The 19,562-nt window shown below is 40.6% G+C and overlaps 1 protein-coding gene across 2 annotated transcripts in view; it reads left to right on the forward strand.

The window, feature by feature from the left end:
• Nucleotides 1–19,562, forward strand: part of CD2AP (CD2 associated protein) — a 138,112-nt gene that overhangs the window by 66,145 nt on the left and 52,405 nt on the right. For both annotated transcript variants that reach the window (XM_030555303.1, XM_030555304.1), the window contains exons 4-5: nt 8,929–9,029; nt 17,241–17,361. In XM_030555303.1, the coding sequence (XP_030411163.1) occupies nt 8,929–9,029; nt 17,241–17,361 (222 nt within the window). The remainder of the gene's footprint in view (nt 1–8,928; nt 9,030–17,240; nt 17,362–19,562) is intronic.

Consider the following 19,562-nt stretch of genomic DNA (forward strand, 5'->3'; position numbering starts at 1 on the left):
ACTCGACCGCAGTCACTGTAGATTTATATCTGAGCAGAATTTGGCCCTCTGACATCACTGTGGTTCCATGGATGTAGCTGTGCTATATTGAGGACTGTGTTGGAACTGCAAACTATCACTTTAAGAGTTGGGGAGTGGAAGAGGGGAGGAGCAGGGGAGTGACAGGTTTCCTGGTCCTGCTCACCAGCTAGGGGGCTCTGAAGGGAAGGAATACCCTGGTCAAATTCCACCTGCAGATGTGTGCAAATTGCATTCTGTAGAAGTCCTGTGCACTCGCATCTGAGAGCAGCATTTGGTCCACTGTAAAATCCAGAACTTACAGAATGTTGTTTTGTTCACCATAAAATTCTACCGAAGAAAGGACTTTGCTGTTCTGCCATTTTGCAGCTCCCTGGGTGAAGTTCTGAGTGCAGCAACATAATACCCAGAGAGCAGGGTGGTTCTCTGGCATAGTCAGGTGGTGGTCATCCTGCATCTTTCAGACCATTTTGAACACTGGACGCCATGTTCTCTTACCTGCAGAAGGAGGCAGGAGAACTCAGCCAAATTTGTGATGTCATCTCCTTTGATAGAGGCTCAGTTCTGTTTGAGCAATCAAATTCATTTTCCTACCTTGAGTAAAGGAAACATGTCTGTTCAGTGGAGCTCTTAGCTAGATTTTCTTTTAATGTTTTATGTACCTTGTCCTGCATAGAGTGGTACTAAAAATCATTTTTATAGCATTGTGAGTTTGCATAGTGCTGTATAAATAGTCATATTCCCTTCCCTAAAGAGTTTATAGTCTAAAATAGAAGAGACAAATGCAAGACATGGGTTAGCAGTTGTGAGGGGAGGGTGCAAGTATTAGATGTCAGATGCGATTAATATCTGCCCTGCTGGTCCATGGAGCATCTGTTCCAAGAACGCTTTGGAAAGTAAGGTTAAAACTGCTTTCAGAAGAGCCCTAATACATTTCTGGATCTCTACAATCTTGAGATGGTTACAGAGGCTTCACTCTCAGCACAATGAAGGGAGAGTGCCTTACAAAGGGTGAGGCATTTATGAGATATAATTTAGATAGAAGGAAATGCTTATAACTGTCTCTTTAGCAGCCAGCACAGAACCTGTTGCTCTTGGAAATCTCCTTTTTAGAGTCTCTGAGAATTCCAGGCCCATGCTGGTGCTTAAGAAATGTTTCTAGGGTCATTCCTTTTGACAAGAGAAGTCCTGCTTGAGAATCCAAGGCTTTCTGACAGGATAACAGATTGTCACTCTCTAGTTCATTCAGATTTCTTCAATTTGGTAAGATTGCTAAACCCTGCATCTTCAAAGAGCTGTCAGGTTGAGAAGACTCACTGAAGAGTGTTCTCTATCTCAAGAAGTCTAAGGAAGCCTTTTTCTGATAGTAAAGGAGACCACAGAATTCTCTGTGGTGCAGATGTGACTTCATCTTGTGACTTCATATCCCTTGAGTTGTAGACACTGTCTCCTGTGCTCATTAACTCAAGCCTAGTAATATTATGTGGCAAAACTCCTTTCTCCTTTCACTCTAGCATGCATTGTATCAAACTGCAAGTAATCCCAAAAACTAATTTATGGGCAGAACAATTAGTCTCAGTCCTTTCCCGCCCTGATTTTGGAGAATTTTTCAGGTGGTTTAATATGAGGTGTCATTAGAGGTAGTTTTGGAACAAATTGACAAACTAAACAGTAGTGAGTCACCAGGGCCAGTTGGTATTCACCCAATAGTTCTGAAGGAACTCAAATATGAAATTGCAGAACTACTAACTGTAGTTTGTAACATATCATTTAAATCAGCTTCTGTACCAAATGACTGGAGAATAACTGAAGTGACGCCACTTTTTAAAAAGTGCTCCAGAGATGATCCCGGCAATTACAGGCCGGTAAACCTGACTTCAGTACTGGGCAAACTGGTTGAAACTATAGTAAAGAACAAAATTGTCAGACACATAGATGAACATAATTTGTTGTGGAAGAGTCAACATGGTTTTTGTAAAGGAAAATCATGCCTCAGCAATCTACTAGAATTCTTTGAGGGGGTCATCAAGCATGTGGACAAGGGGGAATCGAGTGGGTATAGTGTACTTAGATTTTGAGACCGCCTTTGACAAGGTCCCTCACCAAAGGCTCTTAAGCAAAGTAAGTTGTCATGGAGTAAGAGGAAAGGTCCTCATAAATGATCTGGAAAAAGGGGTAAACAATGAGGTAGCAACATTTTCAGATGATTCAAAACTATGCAGTCTACTTGGAGCTTAACTATCTTGAGAAGAGCTATAAAAGGATCTCATAAAACTAGGTGACTGGGCAACAAAATGGCAGATGAAATTCAATGTTGATAAATGCAAAGTAATGCACATTGGAAAACATGATCTATTTATGGAAAACTATACATATAAAAGGATGGGGTCTAAATTATCTGTTACCACTCAAGAGAAAGATCTTGGAGTCATTGTGGATAGTTCTCTGAAAACATCCCAGTGGCAGTCAAAAATGCAAACAAAATGTTGGGACTCATTAAGAAAGAGAGAGATAATAAGACAGAAAATATCGTATTGTCTCTGTGTAAATCTATGGTATGCCTACATCTTGAATACTGTGTGCAGATGTGGTCACGCCATCTCAAAAAGTATATTGAAATTGGAAAAGGTTCAGAAAAGGGCAACAAAAAATATTAGGGGTATGGAATGGCTGCCATATAAGGAAAGATTAATAAGACTGGGACTTTTCAGCTTGGAAAAGAGACAACTCAAGGGGATATTATAGAGGTCTATAAAATCCTGACTGGTGTGGAGAAAGTAAATAAGGAAGTGTTATTTATTTACTCCTTCTCATAACACAAGAACTAGGAGTCACCAAATAAATTAATAGGCAGCAGGTTTAAAATAAGCAAAAGGATGTATTTTTTCACACAATGCACAGTCAACATGTGGAACTCCTTGCCATAGGATGTTGTGAAGGCCAAGACTACAACAGAGTTCAAAAAAGAACTAGGTAAGTTCATGGAGGATAGGTTCATCAATGGTTATTAACCAGAATGGGCAGGGATGGTGTCCCTGGCCTCTATTTGCCAGAAACTGGGAATGGGTGACAGGATGGATCACTTGATGATTACCTGTTCTTTCATTCTCTCTGGGACACACCTGGCATTGGCCACTGTTGAAAGGCAGAATACTGGGCTAGATGGACCTTTGGTCTGACCCAGTATGGCTGTTTTTATGTTCTTATATTTTGTAGTTTTCAAGGCCTCTAGTAGCTTCCACAAATGCTGGGCCTGAAAGACCCAAAGAAGTTAGGTTTATTTTCCACATTGAATCTTTGACCTCTGTAATCCAGGCTGTCATTTAGGGTGAATTTGCAACTGGAACCTCCAGGATTTATCTTTAGTTTCTCATCAACTAATCGCCTTGCAGGTTTTTGTTTGTGTCTACTGGGCACAAATGCTGGAGGTTCAGGGCCCTCCTTTTTTGCCTTAATACAACTCTCAAAGATATTGGTAGCTGAACTTGAAAAGGGAGGTGTCCAGGCTGATTCCCCACTCTGGCACTTTGAGTGCAGAAGGTAGGGGACCGCAAGGATTCTGAAAATTAATACTGGTCACTTCAGGCTGGTATTAACTCCCAAGATTAAAGCTTTTCTCTGTCTTTGGCTTGGTAAATGCTGTTACCACCCAAGTGAAAAACTTCCTCTTGCAAATCGTGGAAAAACTCACTTGGAAAGTTTTCCCTGAGGTCCCTTGGCTTTTCCACCCTTCCCTCGGGGAAGCTGAGAAAGAAAACAAACAAGGGAAACCCAGCTGTTGCCACCAGCTAATTGAAAAATATATGCACAGACTTTCTAAGACACAAAACTAATCATTCTCTTAAAAAAGGTAGATTTTATTTAAAAAAAGAAGAAAGGAGAAACATCTGGAAAATCAGGCTATTGCTAAATTTTATAGAGTAACTGAAAAGGGGTTAAACACCAGAAATGGATCTCTGGGATCCAGGTTTACGTTACGAAACAAAAATAGCACAGAGGAAATCCACAAGCCAAAATAAAGAAAGAAACCTGATCATGTCTATCTAAACATTCCCTGTCCCAGGGTGTTTTAACTGGAGCGCTGTATGTGTGACACGGGGTAATTGTCCTGTTCTGCTGAGCACTGATGAGGCCCCAGCTAGGCACCACAATATAGGAAAGATGTGGACAAATTGGAGAGAGTCCAGAGGGGAGCAACAAAAATGATTAAAGGGTTAGAAAACCTGACCTATGAGGAAAGCTTAAAAAACTGGGCATATGTAGGCTTGAGAAAGGAAGACTGAAGGGCAACCTGATAAGTCTTCCAGTGTGGTAGTGGCTGTTATAAAGAGGATGGTGATCAATTGTTCTCCATGTCCACTGAAGGTAGGACAAGAAGTAATGGGCTTAACTTGCAACAAGAGAGGTTTAACTTTAAGGTAGTTTAAGCTCTGAAATAGGTTTCCAAGAGAGGTCATGGAGTCCCCAACTTTGGAAGTACTTAAAAACAAGGAGGACCAACATCTCTCAAGGATGGTCTAGGTTTTCTTGGGCCTACCATAGCTCAGGGAGCTGGACTTGATGACATCTTGAGATCCCTCCCAGTCCTACATTTCTATGATTCTGTGTTTAATCGGGGACCCCAAATTGAGTATACATCTGAGCAAGGTGTTCCTGTAGGAACTCTGAATACAGCAACGGCAGTCTCTGATTTTCTAACCTCATCCAGATACCATCCTGAAATATATGTAGGTCTCTGGAAACTGCACCTTGGGGAAATGCTGTTCAATTTTCATAGGGGTCTCAGGTGCCTCATGGCCCCATGTATTGTATTTCTATGGACCCTTCTTGAGTTCAGTGCCCAACCTGACCTCACAGTTACAGGAAAAAAAGAACTTTATGGGTAACTTGATTTTTTCTACTGTATCAATCTGGACACCCAACCTGTGTCAGAGCTGAGAGGAAGACAAGTGCTACTTATAGGTCATAGTGTTAAATAAACTCTTGATGACTAGTAACATCATGTTCACATTCATAGGTATCTAGTTCTCTGAGCACAGCACTGTTGTTATGCCTCTTACGCTGCCACCTGGTATTATTTTACTATCCTCCTTTAACTTGCCCCTATTTTTCACCAGTTGAGTTAGCCACATTATGCTGTGTTAATTGCAAATTTTACTAAATTTTCTTCTTCTTGTCATCAGATACAGACATTATGCTGTACACAGACTGACCTAAGAGACATCAGGGGAAAGCAAATTAGCAATATGGAAAATTCCCTTTTACAGGATTTCTGGTGACCAGGTTTTTTATATTCCGCTGTTTGACCAAGAGAATATGAATTCATAAAATGTTTATATACTGTTAACCTATCAACTGGAAATGCCTCCAAAGAAGTAAGTCAGCACATATGTGTAGAACTTACACTGAAAAGCTGGTATACTTGTCAGATTGAGTGGAAATGTACATTTCCCGAATGATCAGCAATCTCCTTTTGTTCTTACTTTCTATATTAATCTTAAGTCGCATGTTTATCTTTGACTGCCTTGAGCATCTGAATGAGGAGCTCTCCAGGAACAGAATATGAATGTTCTGTGTAAGCTTGACAAAGAAGCATTCTTAAGGAAGCTTGGAAACTGGTCTCTTTGAGCACAAGGCAGAAATGTGGTGTAATTTCCTCTTGATTTAAACATCATCAAGAAAACTGATCGGGAACTTGAGTCAGCATCTGAGGGAGCTTCAGACCCAATTTTGGGACTGCTTCCCTCATGACCTGTAGAGAAAAAAGATCACTAACTTCCTTAGTCCAAAATGTGGCTGACTCAGCAGCCTTGGTAAGCCGTTGCAGGGCAGACGAAGAGCTCTTTCCTGTGACAAGATCCTGCTCAGAGCTATATTATTAAAAGATGCTCTATTGTACTGAGTTAAAATGTTTTTGAAATTGAACGAAGTATCATCAAAATTCACTTAATAGTATCTTCTATCCCTGGAAGACTTAATACATGTGAACATTGGGTATGACTATAAAGTGCTAGAATAAAAGCTACATTTTAGCTATGAAGTGAGGCTTACATTTCATAGCTATGGCTTTCTACTGGTGAAATAACCCTCTAGATGAGTGGGCCCCAAACATTTTGTCACGTTTTCTCCACCACCACCCATATCATAATCTGTCCATGCCCTTGCAGGAGCTGGGTCAGAGGCTGGGAGCCAGGTCGGGCCTTGGGCTGGGATTGCGGGCCGTGCTGTGGCTGGACTGGAGTGGAGCTGGGTGGTGATCCCTCCCAACCTCTCATGGGGGGCTGACCCGGGCCCCACTGCGCTACCCTGAACATTTCTTTGTGCCCCCCAGGGGGCATTCCGCACAGTTTAGGGACCACTGTTCAAGTAATTTCATAGTTATGATTCACCTAGAAGTACTAGTAAATCACCAGAACACTACAAGCTGCTTCTGTACCATTTAGCCTCTCCAACACTGTCCCTTTAAGTAGAGTGGTGGAACCATGTTACGTTTGACCACACATTCAGTCAGTTTTTTAATTCTTGCTGGCCTCTGTTCCTGACCCAAGAGGGCCACAACGCAGTGTAGGCACATCCCCCTCATCCCACCATGTGAGAGGGGGCAACTGGAGCTGCCTGAAAGATAGCAGAGGGGCAAGAGAGGCCAGTGAGGCCCTACACCTTCAGTAATCAGGAACACAAGAACACTCCTTGATTGGAATATATATATATTTTTTAAACACACTCTTGCACTGAACCAAAACCTATTTTTAGCCCGGTGGGTATATTGTCTTGGCAGCAATGGTATTGGATCAGTATGGAAATGGGGCAGATTAGGGAAAAGATTTTTGGAAAGTAACCCATAGTATATGGATCTTAAACATATTGCTTGTTGTTTATCTTACCTATCTTCTGGCTCTCTTAGATTATAAACATGTTTTCCTATGTATTTATATGTCCCCTAAGGTAACAGGTTCTCAATCCTAATTGGAAGTTTGGAGCAGTTCTGTAATCTCAGAGGCAGCTTTTAGATCTTTTCAACTGGTGAAGTGAACCTTTAAGGCTTCATTGAAGGCACATAGCTTTTCTCCTTCTGAGGTGTAGAGGTTGGGGGTTGCTAAGTGTTGCAGCTGTGTACTTAAGTAACAAAAAGCAATGTATATCATTTTAAGTAAGGATTGTTGCCCCATGCCTTTTTATATGTTCTTAAATTTTGGTGTCTGTGTCAGGAGCTGTCTCAATGTGTTGATAGTGCCCAGCAGTAGGTGGGCAGTACTGGAATACAAATAATAATAAAATGATAGAATTGTAGGGCTGGAAGTGACCTCAGGAGGCCTCCAAGGGACCTCATTGTCCAGCCCACCCTACTGAGGCAGGACCAAGTATACAAAGACCATCCTTGGCATGTGTTTGTCTAACCTGTCCTTAAAAATCTTCTATGATGGTGTTTCCATAACCTCCCTTGGTAACCTATATCAGAATTTAGCCACCCTTATAGTGGGAAAGTTTTCCCCAATATCTAATCTAAATTTCCCTTGCTGTGTATTAATCGTATTACTACTTGTCCTATCTCAGTGGATATGGAGAACCACTGATCACTAGCCTCTTTATAACAGCACTTAACATCTATGAAGATGCCTGTCAGGTCCCTCTTGCAGTCATTTTTTTCTCAAGGCTAATCATGCCCAGTTTTTTAAACCTTTCCTCATAGGTCAGATTTTCTAAATTTCTTATTTTTGTTACTCTCCCCTGGACACACTCTACCATTTGTCCACATCTTTTTTTTAAAGTGTGGTGCCCAAACCTGGGCACAGCACTTCAGCTGAGGCATCACCAATGCTGAATAAAGCGGGACAGTTACCTGCTGTATCATACACACAACACTCCTGTTAATCCACCCAGAATGAAAATGTTCATTCAAGATGGAAGTTGCCTTGGAAAGTTTATGATCTTCTTATTAGCTAGAAAACTTCTTCTAGAAGTTCTACTTCTAGTGGGAAAGAGGAAACCATCAAGACTTCTACAGTAGTGTCATTTCAATATTAATCTGGAAAACTAACCTTGTGACATGTACAAATTTGGCTTGAGCTGTCTCTTACCATGATGCCTTCTGTCCTTTAATATTTGTATATCTTTCATCTGTGAAATATCCTATAATGAATTGCCTTTTCTTCCTAGATTCTTTTTGTGCCACTTAATACTGATTGATTGAGTGATAGGCTTTGTATCTCGATTTACATAGTGGAACTGGGAAAAGTTTTGTACTCCCCGGAGTCCAGTGAAACATGTGCCTTTTTTAATCAGGTTCTGAATGTTCAAGCAAAACAAATATAATTACCCCCAAATTAATACTTAACAGTGTGCGTTCATTTCATGCAAAGGATGTCAGCATTTCATTGTTCTGCAGATCATTTAACATTTTTTGTAAGGATGGGTGTTTGTGCAAAAGTGTAGTCATAAAACTTCAGATTCATGAATGTGCACCAGAATTACTCCTTTCACCTAGATCAATGCTGTAGATAGCACATAGCTGACAGCGGTTTTGATTGTTGCACTCTTCTCACAGGAAGTAGTTTGAAAAATAATAGAACGGCTAATCTATGACTCAATTATGTCAATAAAACTTGGTATTAATGCGCTGGTAATTGATAGTACACTGTTTACTTCCGTGTAATCAGCAGAGTGTAAAGCTCACAAATGGAAGCAGTCAGTATTTGTAAAGGTCTACCTAGCTCAGGGCAGGCTGGATTTATACTGATGTAAATGGACGACTGGGGAACTAGAAGCTAAGAAAGTGTAGATAGCTCCTTGGGATGATTTACAGGTGTTCTCTTTAAATATGATCCTTGAAAGATTTGAATATGGAAAAGTGCACAATTATTTTTAGGCAGTTTCACTTTAATTATGTTTTCCTAATGTCCCTTCCACCAGAGTTAAAGAAGCGGCAGTGTAAAGTGCTGTTTGAGTATATTCCACAGAACGAGGATGAAATGGAGCTCAAGGTGGGGGATGTTATTGACATTAATGAAGAGGTAAGTTATGTTATAGAACTAATCCCCTGGCATTTGGCCCAAATGAAACCTTTCCTTGACTGAAACATTGCAAACGTTGATAAATTGTGAGGGAGGCATGATTTTCTGTTTCTAAAGTTTTTAGTTTAGAGGTTTTCTGTCTTAGGAATAGCAAAATGTTAAATTAACAAAGGCCTAGCGTTTAGCAAATATTAGTCTATAAGTTATTCAAGGAATAACATGTACTTTAGTAAATCATGTTCCATTACACATTAATTTCCTATAAAAACTTTCTAGTTCTTTATGGTTTGTACATGTGATCTTTGCCTGGTGGTTGTTTTGCTAAGTGGACTCAAGTTATTCCTGGCTGATCACCTGTAAGTTCACACACAGGAGCCAGGCTTAGATGAGCGTTGCGTTAGTAGACCAGATTTTTAGGGCTTGCCTTTTCTTGCAAAATATTCTGTCTTGATTATTGAACCTTTGAACAAATCAAAGTAGCAATAAATGTGCAGTAGATCAAACTTGATAGCTATTTTCTGAGCAGTACAGATCATCATGAACACACCACTCCACTGTATTAGCATACTGAATACAGAGTTCAGTTAAAGAGCTCTGTCTTGATATTGAAAACCTTTCATGACATTATCCCTGCCTACCTGAAAGCTCAACTGTATCCTCCCATGACAGCTGCTTTAGTCAGTCAAACTTTCAACCTGTAGTGGGATGGCTTGTGAGTGTGAAAAGAAGGAGCTTTCACAGGAACTGTAGTATGGAACCTATGGAAAAGGTAAGCATGACCCCAGAAGCAGCCATTTTCAGAGTGAGGTGCAAAACTTATTCTTCAGCTCAACTTTCTCAAATCTGCACGTTTTTCTAGCTATTTCTCCTAAAGTCTACAAAGGAGGGAAGGGAGATTTACTGTTCCTTCTATTTTTAAGCCTTTGGGAGGCTCTCAGATACTGTATTATATGGGGGACAATATTATTAGCTACATGGAAACCAGCAGTGTTTTGTTGTGTGTGGTTTTTTTTTCAATATGCAGTTTGACCTGGCTCCAGCTCTTCAGATAAGTGCGACCTATTAAGGGGAGCTGATACCCTCCCCAGAATAATACATGTTGCAAAAAAGGGCCTTGTATATCTGGAGTACAGAGTAATCCTCATAATTTCAAATGTTTTGGGTTAAGCTTCATTGACCTGTAGAATTTGTTTTGATAATTTTTAATAAACAGAGTAAGTGCTTTTGCAGATTATGGTTTAAAGATGACTTCTAAAATCACAATACATAAGTAGTTTTTTTTACTCCTCCAGGCAAATCTCATATTTTTAATGCGTAGTTAATACTTAGGTGTAATAGTGATAAGTTCTTTATCCACACAGATAGAGAATATTGCTCATTCAAAAGGCAGTTTTCATTTACATTAATAGTAATCAAGAAATTGCCATTCCCAAACCTTTAACGCCAAGATCTGAATTCTTTGTATCACATGATGCAATGAATCATACCAAGCAGCCTTACAGAATGTAAAAGATCTAAGACAATATTTAAACAAGTTAACCTGATGCTATTTTTCATTCCTGGCATCCTTCAGCTGTGTTTGTTCAAATGTAGTAGTGTATATGTTTGATATAGACGCAGGCATTGTCACTGTCCTTCTCCATCAGGTTTCCAAGTGACTTAATGACCCTGGTTTGCTAGGAGGAGTGATCTTGGAAATGTGGTGGCTTTTCCAAAGACTAATGTTAATAACATTTTTTATTTTTTTCTGGATCCTCTCAAGAGTTCAATACAGGGAGTCCTCCGACTTACGACACAATTCATTCCTGAAAATTGCATTGTAAGTCAAAACTGCTTTTGCCATAGGAATCAATGGTATGAAGGGGGGATTGGTTCCTGAACCAAGGTTTGATACACTATTTTCACCACAGTAACCCAGATTTTTGTACTAAATGAATTACAGATCTCAAATGTTGCAACAGCAATGTACTTACTGTACACTGTATTTTTTAAACAGCATTCAAATAATCATATAATCACAGATGCTTCTCAGAAAGCCAGGGAGAAGGGCACACATGCTGAGTCTCAGCCATTCACTGTTCAAGCTTTCTGATTGGCTGATCCCAGGACCGGGAGCCAATCAAAAATAAGTAGCAACCATACCTGGCAACAATCTACCCTGCTGCCTCGAAGCCAATCAGAAGTGACCCCTTCCAGCTCCATTCCACTATAATGCAGCCAGGAAGTGATTTCAAGCAACTTTATGCAAATCTAGCACTGTAAGGGTGAAACAGTGTCATTGGGGCGAAATGGGCAGTCAACTGAAAAGCAGTGTAAGTGGTGTCCAACGTAAATTGGGCGTCGTAAATCCGAGGACTCCCTGTACCTAGAAAAACGGTATAGTAGCTGATAATCTGCATTCCACCAATCATACAGGATGACACTTCTGTAGAGCTGCTGTCATGATGATAATTCTAGTGTGATTTAGGATAAAGCTGACAAGGGCAGGCTGTATGCAAGATCAGGAATGTGAACAATGCCAGGAAACCATTACAAAACAGAAAACATACCCAGTGTGGCTTGCCTTCATAGGTTGCTGATTTCAGTGAGGGACCAAAGTGCTTCTTGGTAAATCTTGAGACAGAAGATATTATATAAATGACAATAATGTAATTCCCTTCTCTCTCAGGCTTGAGAGAATTCTGTGAACATACTTGTCTGTGTTAGAAAAATAATAAACTATGCCAGATTGAATCCCTCAAGAGATCTCTCTTCCCAGTGGCTGTCAGAAGATGTTCAATAATTAGTTCAGTTTAAAAAGCATTTGTTTTAATATTTAAAATGCTGACTAACCTGAGTAACTGTATACTCTTTCTGTTGTAAGCCCTTTGTTTCTTCAGTCTTTTCTTTCTTACTGTTAATTACCCCTGCTTATCATCATCCTTATTATTTGATTTGTATAACCATAGTGCTTAGGAGCCCCAGTCTTGTACCATGATCCCGTTCTGCTAGGTTCTATACAAACAGAACCAAAAGACAGTCCTTGCCCCAAGCCGTTTAGAATCTAAGCAGAAATAGATGGTAAATTAATTGACTGGAACCTTCTTTGTAGTAATATTTATTACTTCTGCTACTATATTTACTGCTGCTGCTACATAATGTATATTCTATAGCTGCAGCAGCTACAGACCTCAGGTAGGAGTGTACATAATACAGATTAAGAGTCCCTGCATTGAAGAGCTTGAAGAGAAGACAGATAGATATAGACCAACATTCATGTATCTATCTTTCATTTACAGCTGATAGTTTTAAATATGTGGCCAGTGGTTCATTTGATTTAAATTATGTGACATCAGTGTTAGAACAATATTCAAGGTTACAATTGGTAAGTGTTTGTTAGCAGCAGAACTGGATTCTTTTTGACTGAAGGTTGGGAGTGAGCTTGCTTGCTTGGGTTAGTTTCTCCTCTATTTAGGCATCTGAAAATCATGATTTTTATCCCATTTTTTGTTGCAGTGATTATGTTTGAGAGTGTTTCTATGCAACTTCCATAGTGACCACTATGTACAGGTGGTGCTTAGGGAATGTAGTAGTAGTGCAACTCCCTCTTGTGGTCAATACTGAACCTATTACATGCAAGTATAATGCAGTAGAATTCCAAATATCCAAATTGTTTGTGTGATTAAAAAAAAAAGGCTTGGATGATTGGGAGTCAGTTTACATAGATTCTGTAGATCAGGGAGATATGCTGACAAGTTAGATGTTTGGACGGTGAAGTTTGGCTTCTGAGGGCTATAATTCTTGTAAAATGTACCTGATTTAACCACACATCAGGTTGTTGGGTTATAATTCTGTACCTGGCAAAGGCAGGAATTTAACCAGGAAAGAAAAGTATTCTGTTCATGTTGTTATACCACCCGTTTGCTAAGAAAAGAAGAGGTGATCTTAGCAGGAAATTAAGAGTGGAGTTCACATTTCTGTACACCCAAGGCTTTTGGGGAGTTTTGGGCAGCACTCGTATAGGTGATATCAAGGTGGTTGTGGGTTTTTTTTTTGGTTTTTTTTTTTTTAAAGAATCTGAAAAAATGGAAGGGTTTGTCTCATGATCTAATGAAGCACTTTTTGCCTTTGAAGTTGCTTTTCTTATGTTCCACATGTCCAGAAATAATACTACCTATTTTAAATAAATTTTGTTGGTCACAAGTGTATGTACTATAGTTAGCACAGAACTGTCTTCTAAACTGTTTCATGCTGTATCACTTACAAAATGCAGTGATTGAGTTGAAACTGTAAATAACTCTTTTTTGTAATCTGGGTATTAATTTCATGTCAGAACAGAAAAAGATTATATGAAATGGAAGGCAGAGTTTTGAATAGCTAAAGTTTTAAGACTAGATAATGCCAAAGTCCATAGCTATTTAGTATCTTATCACAACAAGTACAGCTGTTTTTTTCCACATGGTGGAATTCAAATTGCTAATTGAATTTCTTTCCATAATCATGCATGTCATTTCAAAAGCCAATTTTTTCATTGTTGAACACAGCATAACAGTGTGTAGACACTACCTATGCCCAGTGATGAGCTGCCAGAATGTTAATAACCGGTTCCCTACTGGGACGTAGGCAGTGGGTCCTTCACTTGCTTCAGGTTTTCGGCGGCACTTCAGCAGTGGGTTATTCAGTGCTGCCGAGTTCCTGGTAGGGAACTGGTTATTAAGAGCTGCCCGATGAGTAGAAGCTCGAGACCCCCTCCAACCCTAACTGCCCCTTAGGGCCCCACCCCCTATCCAACTCGCCCCGCTCCCTGTCCGCTGACTGCCCCAACTTCATCCCTGACAGACCCCTAGAACTCCCACACCTACCCAATCCCTGCTCCCCATCCCCTGACCGCCCCTCGCCAGAACCTCTGTCCCTCCAACTGCTCCCTGCCCCTTATCCAACCCCTCCTCACAGCCCCAGCTTGGCCCCCTTACCATGCTACTCAGGGCAGCGTGTATCTATGCCATGCTGGAGCTCACAGCCCCACCCCCTTACCATGCCTCTCAAAGCGGCAGGAGCTGCAGAGCTGCCCAGGAGTGGTCCAGAGTGCTGGCGCTGGCGGCACAGCACGCTGAGGCTCTGCGAGAGAGGGGAAGGTGGGGGAGCAGCCTGGGGAGCCTCCCCAGCCGGGAGCTCAGGCAAGCCAGACAGGACAGTTTCGCGGGCCGGAGTTTGCCCACTCCTTTAGCAATCAGATCTAAACCGGCTTCTAAATTTAACAACCGGTTCGCGCAAACTGGCTCCAGCTCACCACTGCCTATGCCAGATTCTCTTGGCCTAAGTAATCCACCTTCCTGAGAGGCAGAGGCCAGGTTGATGGAAGATTTATTCCATCAACCTAGCACTGTCTACACAGGGACTTAGGTCTGCTTAACTGTGCCACTCACAAGTGAATTTTTTCACACCCTTGAGCGATGTAGTTATGCTGACTTAATTTTCTAGTGTAGACCAGGTCTTAGCCAAGTGGAAAGTTTCTCTGGGTGCAACAGAAATGTATATATTCCCAGAAGCTGCAGGTATTCCCCTTATTCTGGACTATTTTATTTCCCTCAAAACAGTGGGTTTTCCCATGAACTCTCTTTGGGTTCACCTGGCAGCAATCAGTATGTACCACCCAACTTCACATGGTTATTCAGTTTTCACTCACTCACCGACTACCCAAGTCTAGAAGAGTCTTATCAGAATCTATCCTCCACTAAGGAAACCTATTCCTCAGTGGGACTTAAACCTTGTTTTTTTTTCAGTGCTGACTCTCCATTCTAATCAGTGCTTACATGTTCCATGTCTTTCCTGCTTGTGAAGGTTGCATTGCTAGTGGCCATCACCTTAGGCAGGAGGGTGGGCGAGCTCAGAGCACTGATGACAGATCTGTCTTATGCCATATTCCGTGTCTCATTGCATGTACATCCTAAGTTCACAGCCAAACTCGTTTCAGAGTTTCACCTGAACCAGTCAATTCACTTTCCTGTGTTTTTTTTTTTTCCCCCTCAAAACCACTTGCATCTGAAAAAGAGGAGACTTCATTCCCTTGAAGCGTGACAAGCCGTAGTCTTTTATCTGTAAAGGACAAATCCAGTCAGAAAAAGAGTTTGAGGTCAAGCTCTGTCCTCTGAGGATCCCTAAATAGATCTCAAGTTGTATCTCATTCTATGAGCTCTCTAATCTTCCTCTGCTTCAACGGGTGCAGGCTCATTCTGCAAGAGCACAAGCAACATCAATGGCATTGCTTCAGGAAATACCTCTGCTTAACATTTGCAAAGCAGCTATGTGGAGTTTCATCCGCACTTTTGCAAAATATTATTCTTTAGTACAAGACTCCTCCGCTGATGCATCCTTTGGAATGGTGGGCCTTCAAACTGTTCTGCCTCCTGTATCCTCTCACCTTCCTCCTACTTGAGCATTGCTGGTCAGTCACCCACAGTGGAATATACATAGCGACCAGCACTCCATGAGGAAGAGCAAGTTAGTTACTTTTAATAATTGGAGATTCTTCAAGTTGTATGATCCCTATCTGTATTCTTCTACTTCCCCTCTGCTTCAGATCATTCCTGGATCCACAATAGAGGAGGAGGATTTAGAGTGGTGGTCTGTCTGCTCTGCCCTGTATCTCCTCAGCTGGAGACATAAAGAAAGCGAGGGGGCATGCCGCAGATCAAGATTTTACCCTGGGGTTGTACGGAGCATGTGCATACCCACAGTGAAATATGGACAGGGATCACATATCTCGAAGAACCTCCAAGGTGATACTGTACTTGAAGAACCTTCCCAGTGCTACCATACTCAGTGCTGAACTTTTGCAATAGCGCACATGGCTAGTTTTATCACCTTCTTTTTGAAGTACAGCTTGGGATGCAAAAAGCTGAAAGGGGTCTGAGAAGGAAACTGGCAAACTGTGATAACCGGGCAGACAGTTCCTTTCTTTTGCTATTTGGGAACGTTTATAAGCAGACTTAGGACACCAGTTTTTATTTCCATCCCATATAGAATGTGCCAATCAGTGGATCCGGTATTTTTAAAACCAGATCAGCAACTACAGAATTTTAAGTGCAGATCAATGACAGGGAAAAAGCCTAACATTGACTACCCAAAAATAGTCACCATCTCATCGGGCAATTGTATTCAAGAACCAGGATGTCTTTGGTCAGAAAGACAATCCTGACCATAAAAACATTTCCTCCAACATTCAAACAGTAAATCTTTCCACTCAAATGAAGAAAATGATCTTTCATTTAAAAAGCATGCCCTGGGTCAGGCACAGAAACCTAAAATATGAGACTAAAACGGACCATGTAAACAACTTCTCAATATGTTTTCTTGTAACTTTTTGTCCTCTGGATGTAAAACAAATCTTCAAACCACAAAGTAAAACAATAATAAACAGCAACTTTTGGAGTATATTTAACTGGCATTCATTTAAAAAGAGTGGATTGTGTACTTTATATTATGGTTCTGAAAATGATTTTGATAGCATGTCTCTTGTACAGTGCCAGCAGGTTATTTCCCCCCACTCCCCACCTTTTCTTTATCATCTAGGCATGTCAAACTGTTTTTAATTCTGCTTTAGATTATACAGTTTCCTTTATGGTTTAAAAATACTTCAGCTGAAGGAGTGTCATGGAATAACTAACACCAAGAATCGGGAGATTAAAGTTCATCATGGGGTCCCAATGGCTTTAACTCCTAAGCGGGACTTCTTATCTCCAGTGGCAAAATAGTAAAAATTGGCATCCATTATTTTGCAACCAGTTTAATATTTTTCCTTCCCATTAAATGTGGATCACTTGATTATTAGGCAGCGGCATGCCTGTAGAATTTCACTTGGGAAAGAGAGGAAAAAAATATCTGTCCACTGATAATTAATTTATCATCTTTGCCACTCAAAATAGGAGTAAGTAATAAGGGTCCCTCTTATGCTGTAGAATAATTGCTGTGCAGAGAAAAGTAGTGATAAAACATATTTCTTGAGCTGTGGCTGCCGTTGTGTCCATCATGATTTTCTTCATTTTAAATTTTGTTGACGTTTTGAACTTTTTCAAAGTATTTGCCAGCTTCATATTGTGTAGGTATAGTGTCTTGTGGTAGAATTATTTGAATTCCTACTCTTAACTACAGTGCCATAATTATTTATTGCAGTATCGGTGAATTTGTTTCCCTTTGCTTTCTTACTAACATGGGAAATCTCTCTTTTTACAGGTAGAAGAAGGCTGGTGGAGTGGAACATTAAATGGCAAGTCAGGATTATTTCCTTCAAACTTCGTAAAAGAATTAGAATTGACAGATGATGGGGAAACACAAGAAGTCCCAGAGGACACAGGTAATAATCAGTTGTATTATCTAGAATACAGTAGCCTTATCACAGTTACTTGTATCAAGAATTTAGGTGTGGAAAGCTACAACGATAGTGAAAGGAAAGTTATATAGATTGTGAGGGCAGGGACTATGCCTTTGTAAAGCAAGTAGAACACTGGCAATACAGAAATAATTTGAGAGACCCTCACAAAAATGTAGTTACATAACATTTTTCCTTTTGTCTCCTATCACAAAATTAAGGTTAAGGCCCTGATCTTGCAAACACTTACTCAGGTGCGTACCTTCAACAATAATAGGAGTATTCATATGCATAGAGTTAAGTTTTAAGATTGGGACCTAAAATTATAATTCCTTCATATCAAGAAGTAAATATTTGGGTTTATAATTTTTCTCACCCCATTCTGATAGCCACAACACTGCCAGCTAGCGCTGAGAGTTTAACCTGAATGGATTTGGTAATAGGCCTAAAGCAATATAAATGTATCAGGAAATTTGCAATACCTCACATGGAGTGTTGAATATTAGGAGAAGGGGATGCTGGATTCTCGGATCACCATTAGCTGTAATGTATGATACAGCCCCATTATGCTGTGTCTTGTGTCCTTGATGAATTTCACATTTTAATATTACAAGTTTAGCAACTATTAACTCAGATCACTTTAGGATTACATCAGATTTCAATCCAGATAGTGGAATCCTTTGTGGTTATGAGTGCATGGCCAGGAGAATGGCAGAAGTAGACTGTAATAGCTTAAAAGCATCATAATGTTGATAGGGACTCCAAGCAAATGTATGGTTTATAAGAAATTCAGTGGCTTGATCTAGTTCTGTAAACTGTAATTTAGAGAAGGCTTTACAGTTTGAAGAAAAACTTGCTACTGTGGTGTTGCTCATATAGAACATTGTCCACAGTGATATGCAAAGTGAACAAATCAATACTAAAAATTGATCTTAAGACCTGTTTTCTTTTGACAGCTACATAGTGATCAAGAAAAAGAGAGTATTGCAGAAAATTCAGTAGACTGTACTTAAGTTGCAAGGGGCTTGGAGCTTTTAGTTTTTGGCAAGGTGGTGCTTAGAGTTGGAAGAAAGCTACGCTAATGGTGGGGAATGTTTTGCATCAGTGCTGGAAAAGTTATTAAAAGCAGGAAAAAAGGTGTGAACTAGTTGAGCAGTTCAGGAAATAGTTTAGCAGCTGTTCAGGACTGAATCAGGACTGAATCAGGACTAAACACTACTTGGTTTAAAAATAGCTGGTAAACTTACAAATCCAGTGTTTGCCCTGTAAAATTATTATTGTCACTTCCAAACATAGTGCTCTGCATAACTTGCAATGAAAGCCTATTTTCTGGTGGTAGCTATTAAGGACCTGTTCTTTTCAGAAATGCTGAACATGTAACTGCACTTGGAGTTGCAGGTACTCAGCACTTCTGAAAATGAGGTTCCTAATAGTACCATTATATTTTGAGCAGCATTATTTTTTTTCTTCTCTATTTGCCAGAGACAGCAACAGTTGAGTAAGCCCCCCATAAGGATGTGATCCTTTAAGACCAACATGCAGCTTGTAGCCTAGAGGCTTCTTATCAGTGGGAAGAAGAGCTGGAGGGGAGTGGCTTTCGTAGATGGGTATTTCCCTCATGGATGCACAGAGTAATATGCTTAAAGGAAGGTAGAAAGAATATTAAGGCCCATATGACCAGTTATCTCATCACAGCTGCGGGAGGGGGAGTAGGTATATACTTGTTTCATCAGAAATGGGACACGGCAGTTCTGAGGAGTTGATACCCTAGAAAGAGCTTGAGTTGAAGGGCTAAAGTTAAATGATATGAAAGGGTGTTTTGAGTTTGATAAATATTTGGAGTTTTAAGTTGCAAATTACTTTTATTTTGTCCATGCATACTGCAGGTGGAAAGCCAGTTTGCCTGTAAATACTACTGTGGGAGTCTTTTAAGCTAAAACATTTTCAAGCAGCTCCTTGGTCAGAGATGGGCAAACTATGGCCCGGGGGCTCCATCTGGCCCTCGAGCTCCCACTGGGGATTGAGGTCCAGAACTTGCCCCATTCCGGCACTCCAGCTGGGGAGTGGAAGTCAGGGGCTTGCCCTACTCCACACTGCTCCTGAAAGCAGTGGGATGTCCCCCTTCCGGCTCTTATGTGTAGGGGCAGCCAGGGGCTCCGCATGCTGCCCCCGCCCCAAGTGCTGCT

The sequence above is a fragment of the Gopherus evgoodei genome, chromosome 3, assembly GCF_007399415.2.
Source record: "Gopherus evgoodei ecotype Sinaloan lineage chromosome 3, rGopEvg1_v1.p, whole genome shotgun sequence".
NCBI classification, from domain to species: Eukaryota; Metazoa; Chordata; order Testudines; family Testudinidae; genus Gopherus; species Gopherus evgoodei.